Source organism: Theobroma cacao, chromosome 7, assembly GCF_053813885.1.
Source record: "Theobroma cacao isolate CCN51 chromosome 7, ASM5381388v1, whole genome shotgun sequence".
Classification (NCBI taxonomy): domain Eukaryota; kingdom Viridiplantae; phylum Streptophyta; class Magnoliopsida; order Malvales; family Malvaceae; genus Theobroma; species Theobroma cacao.
The window spans coordinates 357,273-374,740 of NC_142645.1; the positions used below are offsets into that span (position 1 = coordinate 357,273).

The window sequence follows — 17,468 nt, forward strand, 5'->3', positions numbered from 1 at the left end:
TTTGTCGTTGGGAAAAGTCTTCTCTCAAGGTTTTACAATATATCCAATTGATTCTCTCCACAAGTCAATATATCAGGAATATTGAACCTTTCAACTATACATTGCATGATGTTTGATACTTCAACCACACACACACACACACACACAAAATCACTCAAATCTTGTTGAAAATTGCACAAGAACTACAACATGTGCGATGACACTAATTAAATTTTCGACTAATTTTCCACATCCGATGTCTTATTTCGAGATCAAGAAGAATTTATGTTAGTGCAACGAGAAAAATATCACATGTAGTATTCAATTGATTAATTCATTTGACGCACTTTTCATTTTTTAGGCTTAAAATTTAGACTTTAAGGGCCACCACATGAACCAATCTTTTTCGTGGTGTCAGGGACAAGACCAAGGGTGCTGTTTTACAGCTTCAAATCAAAACTGTCTGGAAGTGACATTTATGAATAATTTTCAAACTAAATGAAAGTTATGTAATTTGTCAAGTCTTCCTTCTGTCCCACTAGCTTGTTAAATCTTCCAAATTGTGGTGGGGAGTTGCTGTCATGGGCAAATAATATTTCTACTTTAATCAAACAATGGAGTTGTTTAAGGACAAAGACACACTTTTTTACTTTTCCAGTTCTTTGTTTACTTTTCTGATGTATGGGAAAAGGGGATTGAACCTTGGAGTCAAACAATCTTTCCACTCTCCCTATAATTTTTTTAATGATAATTTGATTTATAAAGGGAAAAGTATTTGAACTTTGCAAGATCTTTTTGAATGAGAGGTAATTTCCTCGAATGTTCGTTCCTTAATTTGGCTCAAGTTTCCTACCTGTTTCTCTCTTAATCTGATCGACATCAAAACTCGAGATAGGAAATTAAAAAAAAAAAAAGTTCGAATTGATGAATTTATCATTGAATTAAGCTCAAATATTAAAAGAAAATATAAAGTTTATAAATATTTTAATTTCTTGGAAACTTTGTGATTTTATTTATATATAACAATCCCAATTCGTCAATATCTTTTTTATATAATAAGTTTTAGGGTTTTTTTTTTTAAATGGACCTTATGCACAACGCGTTTTTGACAATAGACCTCTTCATAATTTTAACTGTTTTTAGTCAAGAGAATTAAAATTTAGACAAAATTACCCTTAATGAAATCGACCCATTTATTTGGCTCCGCTTCTCAACCCGAAACCTATTAACGGGTCAAGTATATTTAGGTTTACGTCTCAAACTAACTCATATTTTTTAAGCTTTTCTCATCAGACTATTTATCTCTGAAGTATTCCTTACCAGAAAGAAAAACGTTTAAGCATTTTGAGCATTTTGGAATAGTTTTTGATACATGAAGAAAACTTGTGGGTGTTTTGTGCATTTTTAAACATTTTATAGTGATTTTTTATATATGAAAAAAAACTTTTGAACATTTGAGCATTCATATTTGTTAATTATGTTGTTAAATGGAATATGGTGTATCATTTGAAGTTGTTGATCTTGTTAAATGGAATTCAACAGTTTTTGTGATTTTTGAGAATTATGTGACTAGTTTTTAGGAATTACGTGACCAATTTTTGATAAGGCATTGCATGACTAGTTTCTGATAAGGTATTACTTGACTAGTTTTTTTTATGGCATTGCGTGACTAGTTTCTGATAAGACATTGCGTAATTAGTTGATAGGCATTGCGTGACTAATTTTGGGCATTGCGTGACTAGTTTTTGATAAGGTATTACTTGATTAGTTTCTGATATGACATTGCGTGACTAGTTGATAGGTATTGCGTGACTAGTTTTTGATAAGGTATTACGTGACTAGTTTTTGATAAAACATTGAGTAACTAGTTGATAGGCATTGCATGACTTGTAAGGCATTGCATGACTTGTAAGGCATTGCATGACTAGTCAGTAAGGCATTGTGTGACTTAGGTATTACTTAAAAATCAATCACGTAATGTGTAAAAACTAGTCACATAATGTCTAAAACCAATCATGTAATGACAAAAAACTAGTCACACTATAATTAAGTCACGCAATACCTAAAAATCAGTTAACTCAATTTTAGGGTTTTATAAATAAACTAATAAACTCAAGAACTTAAAACACGTACTTTTTTTTTGCTAAACCATGAAATTGTGCATTTCATAAAAAATAGGTTACAAAACTCCATAACCCTCCAAAGCAAGAGAAAATATATCCTTATCAGGAGGCCTTGCTCACTCCCATTATACAAAAACAAAATATACCCTCTTTATAAAATATTTCCTGAACAATTTCAACTAAAATTCCATAAAAAAAATCAAAATCCCTAGCAAACATGCTTAACAATCATCCCAATTCTAGACACAATAAAATCGTGAATCACCATAAAACCCATCAAACATGTTTTAGCTGTTCTTTCTCCTTGAGCAAAATCGTTACTTGCAAAGAGCAAAATTGTTGTTCATCGCCCTTAAGAACCCTAAGATCCACCATCCAAAAAAATAAAACAAAATAAGAAAGAGTTTGATATCATCTCTACGAATTGGATGGCAAGATAGACATATTTGAGCAGACAGAGAAATCGAGATTTAATTTTGAAATTTTTATCCGGATGGCGGGAGAGAGAAAACTGAAATCATTTTAATTTGTCTGAAATTGTTTAAAAGGTATTATTGTCAAGTCATGTCAAAAATTGATCAAAAATAGTTAAAATTATAAAAAAATGATATTTTTGAATTGAACTTATGAGGTAGGATATTTCTCACAATTTCCTCTAAGTTTTATCTACGAGAATTATTAATTTCTCTTTTATTTTAGCATTCTTTTGAGCATAGTAGTTGGAATTCATGTACTAAGACAAGTGATACATGTATCTATCGTTGAGTTAAATGTTCAAGTATTAAAAGAAAACGATATAATATTATCTTGTATTTTGCTATGAAAAGATTAAAAAAATTTTGAGAATCAGGGATTCAAAACCTTTAAACAGTTTAATTTCGTGGAAGCTTTGCGATTTTATTCATGGATCTAAACATTAAAACCAAGATATCAGAGTCCCAAGACACTGCTCAATGCAAACATACATATGAACGGAAATGGAAAGCATATAATTGCATTGAACAGACTTGCAGCAATGGTGATCACAACGCTCTACCACACGAACATAGGACAAATGCTGGGGTTTCCTTCGTAAATTATCAGTTCACATGGAGGATAAGGATACCAATATTGCATCGGAGTTGGTACCTCTTCCTTCTCAGCCTTTTCCTTCTCTTCTTCCACGCTCAAAAGGGTAGCAGCCCGAACTTTTTTTCTCAAAGAGCGAGTTAACTCCGCTGAATCAACCCCATCCCCTTTCACCACGAGCTTATCCTTGTCTGCACCCTCTACTGCAACTGAAACCACACCTGTTGAAGAAAATTTAGTCGAAATTCGATATTTTCAATCTAAAATGAAGTAGTTTAGGACTTAGGAGATATGATTCCAACCATTTGTTGTTGCAGCAACCTTTAGAGCCTTGACCCTGCATTTGTTACACCCCATGTTTACACTGATAACTATCTTCTGCTGCACCATTATTATGACAGTAAATGTTAAATTTGCACCAATGATGCTGATCAAGAAATGGTGATATTTATATATAGGAAGAAATTAAGGTACATACCTTCATGATTAACGTATACGCCAAGGTAGTCTAACCAAGGCAATCCTTGGAGAAATTGTTGACAGAAACAGAAGAGATGCTGGTCTAATTTATAGACATTGGAGTGTCCTCAGGGGCTGTGGTGGATGCCGCCTCAACCGTGACTCGTGATACACGAGGTGTCAGGTCTATGGCTATTCGGATTATTATGCATAAACTGAACTATACCAACATTGCTAAGACTGTTTAAAGCCATTCATATCTCTTGGTCAATTCCAAATTATACAATAAACAATACTAACTTTTTTCTCATCTCTTGGTAGAATAATATGGAAAAAGAAAATTGCATGTATCTGCATCAAGCACATCCTGTACAACTTACAAGTTCTTCCAAACAAAATTGAATTAAATCATATGAATAATTAAGGGATATATAGTATATCAAATACATAGAGCAGATCACACCAATGAATTAATAAGAAATCAGGTCACAAGAACTACGATACGTGCATTATGAGTTTCTTTGTTCTTGGTCAAACCCACAACTTGTAGTTTAAATAATCAAGCATTAAGCATCATCTTCCAATGGCTTACTCTACCTTTATATTTCTTTTTTGCAAGTAAAATCCATGGCTAAGTCATAGTATATCCCAAGAATATTGATGCGCGTATATATGATTCTAATGGGGTTTGATTCCAAAGAAGGAGTCTGGGAAACGACTACTACATCTAAGGAGTCTGGGAAAAGACTGTAACAAGGTTTGATTCCAGAGAAGGAGTCTGGGAAACAACTACTACATCTAAGGAGTCTAAGAAAAGGGAATTGAACCCTGGAGTCCAACATTTTCTCCACTCTTCTTAAATTTTTTATTGATAATTTGATTTACAGGGGGGGAAAGTAATTGAACTTTGCAAGTTCTTTTTGAATGAGAGGTAATTTCCTCAAATGTTTGCTCCTCAGGCTCAGGTTTCCTACCAGTTTCTCTCTTAACCCAATCGATGATCAAAACTCGAGATGAGAAATTAAAAAAAAAAAAAAGTTTGGATACATGAATTTATGATTGAATCAAAAGCTTAAATATTAAAAGAAAATATGAAGCCTATAAACATGTTAATTTCTTGGAAGCTTTGTGATTTTTTCCATATATCACAATCCCAATTGAGCAATTTCTCTTTTATATATTAAGTTTTATCTAAGAGAGTTATAAATTTCTCTTTTATCTTAACGTTCTTTTGAGCATCGTAGTTAAAATTCATCGTACAATGGTAAAAAATTGACTATCAAAACTAATTAGACGTGAAAGTAGAAAAAAAGAAATCCAGATACATGCATTTATTATTGAATTAAACGCTCAAATACTAAAAAAAATAATACAATTTTTTTTTTTTGTATCTGCTATAAAAAGAGATAAAAAGATGGAAAAAATTGAAAATAAAAAATTCGAAGCTTGTAAACATTTTAATTTCACGGAAGCTTCATGAGTTTATTCACGGACCTAAATATTAAAGGCAAGACGTGAGAATCCGAGGAAAATGCTCAATGCAAACATAAATATGATCCAAAATGGAAAGCATATATTTGCATTGAACAGAATTGCGGCAATGGTGACAAAGCTCAACCAGATGAACATGGGATAAGTACTGGGGTTTTCGTCAGCTATCGGTTCTTCTGTATAATACCGTGCCATATCATATAGATAACAGCATGGCATCTGAGTTGGTTCTTCCTTCTCATCCTTCCCTTTTCCTTTCTCTTCCTTCTCAGCCTTCCCAGTCTTTTCCTTCTCTTCGTCCACGCTCAAAAGGGGAGCAGCCCGAGTAACTTTTTTCCTCAACGACATAGTTAAATTAACTGGATCAACCCCATCCCCTTTCACCACTAGCTTATCCTTTTCTGCACCCTCTACTGCAAATGAAACCACACCTGTTGAAGAAAATTTAGTCAAAATTCGATATTTTCAACCTGCAATGAAGTAATTTAGGACGTAGGAGATATGATTCCAACCATTTTGTTTTTGCAGCAACCTTGAAAGCCTTGACCCTGCATCTGTCACACTCCATGTTTACCCCGATAACCATCTTCTGCTGCATCATTATTATTACAGTAAACGTTAAATTTGAACCAATGATGCTGATCAAGAAATGGTGATATTTATACATAGGAAGAAATTAAGGTACATACCTTCATGATTAACGTGGACGCCAAAGTAGTCTAACCAAGGCAGTTCCTTGTAAATGTGCAAGTAAATTAACAGGTATGAAAATTATTATTTTATTAAAATTTTAAATTATTATCCGAATATCATAAATATCTTATTAAAATAAATTTAAATTTAATTTTTATGTATCTAATTAATAAAATTAAATTCATAAATTCAAAAAAAAAGTTAAAGTTTAAGATTATATTTAGAAAAATTAATGAATTTTAATAGCATTACATTAATGTTAAGAAATTTATAAACAAAAAATTATATATATAAACCTAAATATTAATATTTAAAATAACTATCTATAATCGAGTTCAAATAGTGAGTACTCTAGATCACTTGAACCGTACCCGATCTTGTAATGAGTAGTAATTTTATTACCCAAATCTTAACTAAATTCGATTATAAAATACTCTAATCTTTCTTAATCAAGTCAAGTAATACAAGATTATAAGGTATCTTAATTTTACCCAAACCTTATAGGATACTCCATTATAAGGTATGTTTTTATATCCTTACCTCAAACTACTAAAATTTCTTAACAAATATTATCTTTTCATACCTGTTAACTAAACCTAAGGCTTATGCACAGGTCAGAGGGAACAGTGCCTGTGCAATCTTTCCATTCAGACATAACTAATACCTCAATTATTTCAAATTATTAAGAAATTACCAATGAGATAAAATACACAAAAAATTGTGTGAATACAACATAAAAAACCGAAATTGCACTAAAAAGTATTTGCAATTGTGAGAGATAGAAAAGTTTTATTTGCAAGTCAAGTCAGTTAAGCAACAATATCAAATACGATCAAGAAATCATCAAAGCATTTATCAATCAATATCAATTTTCTCTGACAATACGAAAATACTATACAAAAGCTTCTTAATGCATGAAGAAAAGTTAGAGATGAGGTTCAAAGAGATATCAATTTCAAAAAGAACAAAAAACGTTAAAATCATATTTTACAAAAGTCTTCTAATTGAATAAAGTACGTGTATATATATATTTTTTATGTATAAGAAGATTATTAATTTAAATATCAAATAGAATCCAATTTTTTTAAAAAATATATTATTTTATAAATTAAATAAATTATTAATTTATTACATTGATCTTAAATTAAAATCGATTAAAAATATTATTTAATTAAAATTATTAATTTATTAAATATTTATTTATCGAGATTTTACTTTATTTATTTTTCACATTCTCTAGCTATCAGATGTGCTTTTCGACTTATTAGCTGCATGAACCATGATGGGCAGAGGCAGTGGGTGGGTGGGGGCCTAATAAGGGCCTGTCCCTTCAAAATTTTAAAAATTTATATATATATATATATATATTGTTTTAAAATTTTAAAGTTTTATTTTTATTTTTTAAAAATTTTATAATTTCACCTCTCAAATATTAAATTTTTTATTTTCAACTTTTCAAAACTGAAATCTTGATTGCGCCATTAATATGGGTTTCATGCAAGTATTTGTTTAATGGCTTGAAGTTATGCTAGTAGAATTTGTACTCTCTCTCTCTTTTCTTGGGGGTAGAGTCAATTGGCTATATATTTAGAAAAGAAAAGAAAGAAAAAAAAAAGATAGACATATTATACTGCTGCACCTGCAGTAGATGTTTTCCAATGGCAGCATTTTCCAGGCAGAGATAGCTGTTAAATTTGCTTCAGCACTCAGACCATGACATGTGCCTTGTGGTTAGGACCATTGACAAACCTCTATTTCTGGGCATTTTGATACAAGTAAGAGGATTGATTGTGCTTATCATATGACTGAATATAGAGTTTTTTTAATTTCCCATGCATCTTGGATTCTAATGGGAAACAAATATGCAGGAATCAGGATATAATATATCGAGAGAATTCTTGTTGGTGAAGGTTGAATATCATCAAGCTATCTTTGACTTTCTTTGCATATGTCAACTACTTTTTTATTTTTCCAATGAAGAAAGTAAACTCCTTAATCTTTTCTTAGTCCCGTGGTGAACCCAGACACAATTTCATTATTTACATATCCTCAACTGCTCAAGATCATCAGTCCTATTTATTTCAATTCTAATTTAAGATTTTGGATGAATGAAAGTTGTCTGATTTGAGATATTAATCTGTAGCTTGATCAAATCTGTGAATGTTTAAACCACTGCAGCAATCTTCAAGGCCTCTGTTCTGCATTTCTCACAGTGCATTGACACCTTGATCACTATCTTTTGCTGCACAATATCAAAGTGGAGGTTCCATATACATCAATTTCATGCAAGAGCATAGATTTTGTTCCAGGAGCATAGATGTTGATCATCAACCATCAGAATGGAAAACCCACCATTATGTATATTGCTTATTGTCTGCCTTGGAATATACGCAACATTATCCTTGCGTGTTCATAAATAATTGACTTCAGGGGTACCTTATAAACTAGTTGACTAACTGCAAAACCTACCATTTTGGATTTAAATAATCCTTGCTCCTGACTTTTTGCTTGGAATTATTTACATTGACTAATGGCTTCCATGGATCCCAATGGTCTGCTCTTCGACAGGACAAATCCAAGTTCTGATATGGCTGGAAATGGATTAGCCTACTTGCTGAAATATAATTAATTAACCAAGGATGACTTTAAACATGCTCAGAACAAGCTAGAAAAAAATAATGAAAGAGAATTCTACAACGAATATTAATTAATTATAACGTGACATAAAACTCTTTATCACAAAATACTTTTATTTTTAGTAATCCGTCGGTTAAAGAAATTGTCTCTCTCATCGTATTTTCCATGATGGATGGAGGAAGAAAATTGTCAAAATTATGAAGCATGTAGCATCTACCCTATCGCTTCTGCAAGCTCCATGAATTCTTCCATGATGAACCACAGCCCACCGAACATAGCAAAGGGGCAGAGATTCACTCAGGGAATAAGCTGTTGGGCCGCACCAAATTGTCAACTATGAACACTTGGTATATTATAATTCATTTGTCAAGTTCTTCCCTTAATTTCTTGTACTTTTTTTTACTATTATTTCTCATGTTTTCATTTTGGTAATCAGATTTCTAGAATTCCTAATTTGTGATAGGAACTTCAAGAGGTATTAATTAATTCATATGAGGTAGTACTTCAATATAGAAGTTGAAGCAAATTGTTTTAAACAAAATTTCTCCATTTTTTTTTATTTTCAAAAATAATTCATGATCAATTATTGAAAGAACATCCCTAATTGTTATTGACATCGAACGAGACCTACAACACCATCATCAACATAAGAAAAAATCATCTTAAATTTTCTTAATTGCACTTGTTGAAAATACGAAATTTCAAAAGTAAAATTATACATATATACATTAATTTTTTCAAACTAATTAATATAATCATTGTGTAAAATGCGAATCCATGTACGTAATGGGAACGTAAACACCAATCGAAATGTGCATACATAAGAATGAATTAACAATATAAATTCTTGAATATGTATATTTTATTGTAAACATCACAACCATGACTTATATAAAGTCATGGACGTAGGTGAGATTAGAAAAATATCTATGAAAATTAACTTAAATTAAAACCCAACTTGTCTAAATTAAGTATTCATGTGTACCCAAGAACTTGAGGTCTTTTGACCACTGAATTGACAAAGCTGCCAGCCCTCCAATTTTTTTATGTAAAGCTTGATTATGAGAAAATGCACATGTCCCATGATTCATGTAAGACAACCACAAAGCAAAAAAGAGTAATAAAAAATTAACATGAATCATGTGGCTAGCAGTAGGTAGAGCAACGACTTATGTCACATAATATACATATTTGATTATGAGTTTACTTGTTCTTGGTCAATCCCACAACTTGTAATTTAAATAATCAAGCACTAAGCATCATCTTCCTATGGCTTACTCTACCTTTATATTTCTATTTTGCAAGTAAAATCCATGGCTACATCATAGTATATAATTCCACGATTATTGATATGCATATATATGATTGTATCAAGATTTGATTTCGAAGGAGAGTCTAGGAAACGGAAACGGCTACCACATCTAAAGAAGGCAGCAGACTCATGAATTACCTAATCCTGATACGAGAAGATAGTGATAATAAAATTTCGTTTATTAGAATTATTTTTAAGTCTTCCACATGAGTGACTTCTAATGGCTAGTTTGTTACATATTTGGTGGAACAATACTAAAATTTCTGGTAAAATATTAATAGCATCCTTATCAAACATGGGGAAGAAGTCAAAGAGAGAAAAAAAGAAAGAAAAAAAAAAAAGATGAAAATGCTAGCTTGAGCCTATCACTTGTTCTTAGGATTCCTAGGGATAATTTCAGTTTGAACTATTCTTTCACATGACATCAGTATAAATTTAGAGTAACTAGGCAGCTAATATAAATTAAGTCTTGATTACTACACCTTAAAATTTTAATCATAAATAAGATATAAAGTAAGTACTTACATACATCATCCCTTGATTTTGAGTAGAGTACTTAGCCAATCGTATGTAAGTTTGTATGTGAGTTGTTTTGATAAAGAGATTAATTACAACTTATTGTCATATCATCGCGTATAATTAACTTGATCATCGATAATTCAACACGATTAAAGATGATGGTTGAAATTAATTTTATTGCTATTGAATGAAGAAATATGAGTAGATAACCATACACTAACTACCAGACTTGGTCTAATTGATCATCATCTCATCACCAGACAGGGACTTAGAATTCAAGAAAAAGAAGGAAAAGTAGCAGAAAGAACAGCAAAGAGGTAAACACAAGATGCCATTGTACTTTTACCTTTAACATTTGCAGATATATAACAAAGACCAAACTCAGCTCAAATCGAGTTCGAAGATGGAGAAAGCTGGAACTAATTTTCAACAAAAGAGAATGAAATTTTTATCAGATGAATGACTGTCACATGATGGAACAGATGGTTGGGTTTGGGTCATCATAAACCACTCCATAGTGCAAGGTACAATAATTTGGACATTGACAACAACCAAATGAACTGCATTGGTGGATTTCTGGTTTTTTATCCTTATCTCCATCTTTTTTTTTGTCTTCTCCCACGCTGATTATGGCTGCATACCCAAGCTTTTTCCTGAGTAAACAGGTCAGGTTTGCTGAATCAATTCCTTCTCCAGTCACCACAACCTGATCTTTGTCATTCCCTGCTATGGCCACTGAGCTCACACCTGTCAGAGAAAACAAGGATCAGATGAGCATTCAAGGAATTGTTTTTTTTTTTTTTTTGTTTTGTTTTGTAAAGTTTGTTCAAACGATGCAATACATACCATTTGCAACTGCAGCAATCTTCATGGCCTTGGTTCTGCATTTGTCACAGTGCATTGGCACCTTGATAACTATCTTTTGCTGCAAACACAATCAAGGTGCATTAGTTTCTATGACAAATGCCCAAGAAGAACCCCAGATCATGATGTAAAAGAAACAAGGCTTACCTTCATGGTTTAGTTTATGTAGCTAGTGCACAAAAGACTGCCTTCTGTCAAACAATGAATGTAAGTTTATGGAGAAGAGAGTAGTACCAGTATCTACTTATATAGGGGAGGGCTTTCCTGTCTGTTTGAGGAGATACCTAGTTGGCACACCTAAAATAACTAATGATTGGCTGAACTTAAGCTTACCTTAAACTTGTTAGTTGATATAAATTTTAGTCAAAGCCAAAACCGCGGCTTCTGCAGACCTGGTCAGTTCCAATCCAGTTTCTCCAAACCGCTGCCACTAGCTAATATTTTATTGTTAGGCTGTAGGCGATTGACCCTTTACAGTGACAGCCTCATTCTACTTCCAATTTCAGCTGTGTTTATTACTTTATTACATGTAGTACTGCATGTTGATGAATGATAGTTGAGTCGAGACAGCGGATCAATGATACAGGTGTTTGCTTAACCACCAAATCGAGGTCCTAAGTCGAAGTTTCTAATCAGTTTCTCTCAACTATGAAAGAGAAAAAAAATATACACATGTTGGTATATGCATGACAGTGTTAAGTTTTTAAGTATGACATTTTATCAGTAAAAACTTCCTTTTCAGACTGGTTCTCAATGAACAAATGGTGTGCATGGGGCTAGAATGTGAAATGGAGTCGTGCAAAAAATAGTAGCTTGGTCAAAGAAAGCCAGATAGTTGAAGACATTCTACATATATGAAAGGAGGTTCCTCCTCCTTGATGCTGTAAAGAGGGGCTGTAGGTAGAAATTAACAGCATAAAATGCAATCAAGTCTGTTGATGTGAAGGGTTTTCCTTGGTTTGGGTTTGGGGTATATGCAGGGCACAAAAATTCTATGCACTTCAAAATACATCAGATAAGAGGAAAGTAATCCTGTTAGGCTTATTCTTAAATATGAGTAGGACTGCAGGGCATTTAATTCAACTGTATGAGAAGACTCGCTCATCGATCCATCATCTTATAACTTGAAATTACAGCAAGCTGCTTATACCTTCGGTTTGACAATGTATTGAAATTTTGACGAGTCTTGGTAAAGATCACATGAAACTAAGGACAGTGCAGCAGAATAGTGAAAAGTTTAAGAACTTGGCAAAACAGTAGAATGCAGAACGAGGATCCAGAACTTTTCTCGCGTCTTCACTTCCCCATGCAGCATGATGAACCCCCATGCAGAGACATCCTACCAGCCGTGCGGGCACGACGCAGAACGAAGAGCCCACAACAAGGCTTGACAAGCCGAGAACTAAGCCCAGGTTGTCAGGGGCATTCTGAATATGAGCCCAGAACTGAACCCAGAAATGGACCAAATGAAACTGAGCCTGATGACTTGAGAAGCCAACTAGCTCAGCCCCCCCGCTGTTGCGAATGAGCCTGCAGATAAGGCTATCTGCTTGGAGCCCGTGAGCTCCACAAGCCATAGGCTCAACCAAAATGAGTCCATTTCCCAGTATCCGCAGCAGCCCACCAACTGCAGGCCTTTAATACCAAATCCACAGCCAACTGGTGCAACCAACCCCGTTGGCCAGCCCGATACCTGACCATGTTGGTCGGGTTGGTCTATCTGAAGGCTGTTTAATGTCCTTTTTGGGTGCACATGGCCGCTTAACAACTGTATTGAACTGTCTTATCAGAATCATATATATATTTTTAGATTAATCATTGAGAACTTTCATTCCATTTGGGAATACCCAGAATATACAGTAATCAAGAGCCATAGACAGGTTAACTCTGTTCCCCTAATCAGCCTCCTGGTTACAAAAAATCCAGCGGCTATAAGCAACCCACAAAAGTCCACAATGGCGCGTGGATTGGATGCATGATGATTGATCAGAGACATGGGATTTGTGGAATATCTTCAGCGAGATTGACGCTCTTATGCATGGTGCATGGTAGCCATCATTTGATATTCGTGTACCGTGGAGTCTATATTTTCAGCATGGTAGTAGCCCTCATTGGATATTCGCGTACTGCCTATGTTTTATCTATCAGCTTCTGTTAAGTTTTGGTATGAAAATGATTCAAACGAACCAGAAGAGCAGGAAAGTTAAGACAACATTGAATTGCAGAAAGAAAATAACAGATAGATGAGCTTAACTGAACTTCATTAGGGAAGAAAGAAGCTTGATACAATGCAATTCAACTTGAAAATACAAGAAAAACTAAAGCTTAATTCTTACAGAAACATCACTTAAACTCTGCCTTACACTACCTACCTACAAGCAGATGGCAGAAATTAAGTCTTTGCATGCTCTGGCACTATCAATAAAACTTGCACATTGATAAAACAACACATGACACAAAAAGACATGACAACGTTGATGAAGTCATAATCTTCTCTGCTTGTCTCAGCATCAACAGCTTCCTCACCAACTTTATTTTGAAATGCTTTTATTCTTGATTGATTCACCTACCAAAAGAAAAAACAATTACAAGTTAAGGTAAGAGAGTCATGCAATGTATTGACTGTATAGTTTAAAAAGTAGAAACCCGGAAGCAGTCACTGCCTGCTGTGAAGTGTGAAAATTGTCAAACATATATATGTTTAAAATTAGAGAAAAGGGCACTAACAAGAATACAATTAAAAGCTAAGAATGCTTACCATGGAGAAAAATGATCCCTAATGCAAACAGAATCAGGAAAGATTCTGGTATGACCATAGTCCGTTGCTCCCAAGCCTGTAAGAGTGGATTATCTTAATGTGATCAACCATCGATCGGTCTTCGCAGTCCTTCTTAAGCCTGTTAAGGAAGCTCTCGTTCATATCAAACAGAAACAGCTCTTCGAGGTGAGTAAGCTTGGAGATACCTGATGGAAGTATCTTTAACTTCTCACACTTGCATAGTGTTAGCTTTTCGAGTTTAGGCATTGCGTTTGTCTCTACTACCACCATGTTTAGGCTAGCAAATTGTTCAAGATGCAAAATTTTTAGCTTCTGGAACGAATTAGGCATGAACTCCAAGGATTTTCCCATGTATGAATCAACCATCTGAAGCTCTAGAAGGTTTGGCAAAGCTTGAAGCGCCCAGAGTGGGTTGTTGTCTGTGTTCAGTTTTGACCACTTCAGATAAATCCTAACTAGGCTGTCAAGAGAGGATGAGGAAATCCACCCTGGTAACTTCTCCAGGCGTCCTTTTAAGTAAAGACGTTGAAGAAAGCGAGGGTGATTAACCATATAATCCAGATCTAGGTACTCTTCCAGGCCAGTTGAGCTTACATCAAGAGTCAAAAGGTTTTCCATCTTCATGATGGAAGCACACAGTTTCTGTCCATCCCCTTTCTTGAGATCAAGAAGCCCCAGCTTCCTCAGACGGATTAAAGCTCCCAACTCTTCTATTACTTCACTGTTTGCCCTTAAAAGTGCCAATTTCTGAAGCTTACCCAAAGTCCCAATTCCTGCAGGAACCTTCACTCCTTGTACAGACTCCAAGGTTACATAATTCTTTACATTGTAACGATAAACTAGCAGATGGCGCAAAAACTGGAGAGAAAGTATCTCCGATGGCAACTCAGTCACAAAAGTCTGTTTGAGGTTTAAGGTTTCAAGGTATGCTAGCTTCTTTATAGACTTAGGAACTGTCTTTATTTTTGTTTCCCTCAAAGACAGGTACTTTAGAAGGGTGAGCTTAACAATTTTTTTAGGAAAAGTTTCCAATGGTGTACCCTCTAAATCTAAGACCTTCAACAATTTAAACCGATCAAGTAATTTCCTAATCTTGGAGCTTAACGAATCATACCATTGAAACATGAACAAAGCTCGAACGTGACTCAAAACCAAATCTTCGTTCTGAGGACAACGAGATTGAATAGAGAGGCGACGAACTTGAACTTCGTCATCTTGAACTTCCTCATCACTTGACCCTGTGCTTGATTCAGCAAGGATTTTGACAAAATTTTCCTCCTCGGATTTCTCAATGAGGAATTCTCGAACCAGGTTGAGCACTCGACAAGTGCTCACACGTCCAGCGAAATCCCTTGAGCTTACATGAATCAAATTCCTTCCTATAAGCTCGTTGAGGTAATCTTCTGCAACCATCTCCTTAGTTTTGTCTCTTTTTGCCTTGATAAATCCTTCAGCTATCCACAAGCGAATCAGCCTTCCACGCTTAATTGAATAATCCTCCGGAAAGATACTAAAATACATAAAACAACTCTTTAGATTGCTTGTGCCTGACAGATCCTTGTAACTTGGCAGCAATACTTTTCCAAAGTTTGAAAGATCTGACCCAAGGCTATTGAGCAATTTCTGGAATTCATCACCCTTTTTTTCCCTGGTTGATAGAAGGCTACCGACTGCCACAATTGCAAATGGTAAACCTTCACATTTTGTCAGAATACTTTGAGAATACTCCACCAACTCCTCCGGACACTTTCCATCACTGCCGAAAGCCTTCTTACAGAATAGGTACCAAGCGTCTGGCGATGATAGAGCTCCTATTTTGAGAACATGAAGCTCTGACGACTGCACACAAAAAGAGGCCAGATTAGAGTTTGTTGTGGTGACGATTATTCTACTGCGTTTGTCACCAGAGGGCAGATCATTCACAATGCTAACCCAATCCTCTTTACTCCGCAGATCATCTAAAACGAGGAGATATCTTCTCTGCTCTAAATGGCGTTTCAGTTTTTCTTGAACAGTCATCCCAGGAGGAAAGAGCTTCTCCTCCCACCCCTCACAAAACTGCTGCAACATTCCCCTTAAAACTTCATCAGTTTTGAAGGAACGAGACAAATCAATCCAAGCATGACAGTCATATCGACTTAGAACACTTTTATCATCATAGACACTCCTCACAAGAGTGGATTTTCCCGAGCCAGCAATCCCAGCCACTGAAAGTGTCATGCGCCTTGCTTCTCCGTCTTGTAACATCCGGATAAGTGTTGCTTTCTGCCCCTCAAAGCCTACAATTTCATCTTCTTCTGGAATCTGGTAGGTTGCACGATCCTCCAACCTTGAACTGGAGCTTGAGCCTTCATCTGGATAAAGGCGAGGATCAAAGCCCATAAGGTTGTCCTTCTTTCTCCTGATATCTATAATTTTTGAGGACAACTCATGGAGAGCAACGCGGCGAGTAGGAAAATGAGCATAATGATGAGCCCTCTGTTCGAGTCTATTCCTACTGAAGTGATGTGGCACATGAAGCCGGAACTCATCAAGAACATCCTCGATATCATAGGCTATGTCTCGTAATTGCTTTGCTCGATCTTTCTGTAATGCACTGCCGTCTTTACCATTCGTATCCTTCAAGTAGGCCTGTATAGTCCTCAGCCAGTTTCGGACGTCACGAATATCATCCTGCACGCTCTTTTTAAATTTCACTTCTTTATCAAGGAAGCTTGATACCTTCTCGATCAGAAAGATTGCTGCTGCAATGGCTGCATCTGCCATATTTTGGTTCGTTCTTATTTTCCCTGCTTGAGGAAGAACTTTCAGACCTTAATGGTACAGTTCTCTTCTCCTTGGCAATAATCCCACCATTTTTCTTTACCTTATCTTCTTCTATTGACTTCGAATTGCTCAAAGTCTTTCAATACAGTTCAAGCAATGATCGTTACTTGAGGTGAAGTTGAGTACTAAAACATGGAAGAGAGCAAAATGCAAGGCGTGGCCGACTGCTTCTTCCCCGTTTCCTGTGTCAAACGGTGTGACTCCTGAATTACACCATTAATATCTCCAATATTCACAATCAAAAATGAAAAAAATGAAAGGAACAGGTTTGAATGAAATGGTTCTACGGCCAGGGAGGACTGCCAATATAATCCAAGTCAAAAATTAGAATATTCATTTGTTTGCTTCAAAGTCATATAAATAGCCCTACACCTAATAAATAATTTTGAACGCGACATGTTAACGCCATACAGAAAAATACAAAATTTAGTTTTACTTTTTATGTGTTTCGTGTTTAATTTTCGTATCTTAACTTGTCAAATACGAATAACAAGTTTAATTAATCACGTTATCGTGTTTGAACTTGTATACGTGGCACGTTTCTCAACCGATTAAAAATTAATTGTCAAATACTATTTTAACCTTACTTAAATAATTTTAAATAATTATTTTAATACATTTTTTAAATTTTATTATATCTAAGGTTATTATTATTTTGTTTTGTTATGACTGTTTTTATAATTATTGATTCTAAATTTAAATAATAAAATTATATATA

The 17,468-nt window shown here is 34.6% G+C and overlaps 3 protein-coding genes across 4 annotated transcripts; all 3 read right to left on the reverse strand.

Moving 5' to 3' along the window:
* Positions 1-2,980: 2,980 nt before the first annotated feature.
* Positions 2,981-3,764, reverse strand: LOC18593214 (heavy metal-associated isoprenylated plant protein 47-like). 2 transcript variants are annotated; one of them, XM_007020322.3, is made up of 3 exons: positions 3,649-3,764; positions 3,473-3,551; positions 2,981-3,391 (listed from the first exon to the last, which is right to left on the reverse strand). In XM_007020322.3, exons 1-3 carry the CDS (start codon positions 3,652-3,654, stop codon positions 3,135-3,137), a joined length of 342 nt encoding a protein of 113 aa, XP_007020384.1. In that variant the 5' UTR covers positions 3,655-3,764; the 3' UTR covers positions 2,981-3,134. The 2 variants fall into 2 exon arrangements, with proteins under 2 accessions (XP_007020384.1, XP_088664058.1); XM_088807932.1 differs by having other exon boundaries at positions 3,473-3,548; positions 3,649-3,698.
* Positions 3,765-10,599: 6,835 nt separating this feature from the next.
* On the reverse strand, positions 10,600-11,430 carry LOC18593216 (heavy metal-associated isoprenylated plant protein 47-like). The gene is made up of 3 exons (XM_007020325.3): positions 11,293-11,430; positions 11,128-11,206; positions 10,600-11,028 (listed from the first exon to the last, which is right to left on the reverse strand). Exons 1-3 carry the CDS (start codon positions 11,296-11,298, stop codon positions 10,748-10,750), a joined length of 366 nt encoding a protein of 121 aa, XP_007020387.3. The 5' UTR covers positions 11,299-11,430; the 3' UTR covers positions 10,600-10,747.
* Positions 11,431-13,389: 1,959 nt separating this feature from the next.
* Positions 13,390-17,012, reverse strand: LOC18593217 (disease resistance protein RPM1-like). Its single transcript, XM_018124082.2, has 2 exons — positions 13,904-17,012; positions 13,390-13,711 (listed from the first exon to the last, which is right to left on the reverse strand). Exon 1 carries the CDS (start codon positions 16,688-16,690, stop codon positions 13,937-13,939), a length of 2,754 nt encoding a protein of 917 aa, XP_017979571.2. The 5' UTR covers positions 16,691-17,012; the 3' UTR covers positions 13,390-13,711; positions 13,904-13,936.
* Positions 17,013-17,468: the final 456 nt, after the last annotated feature.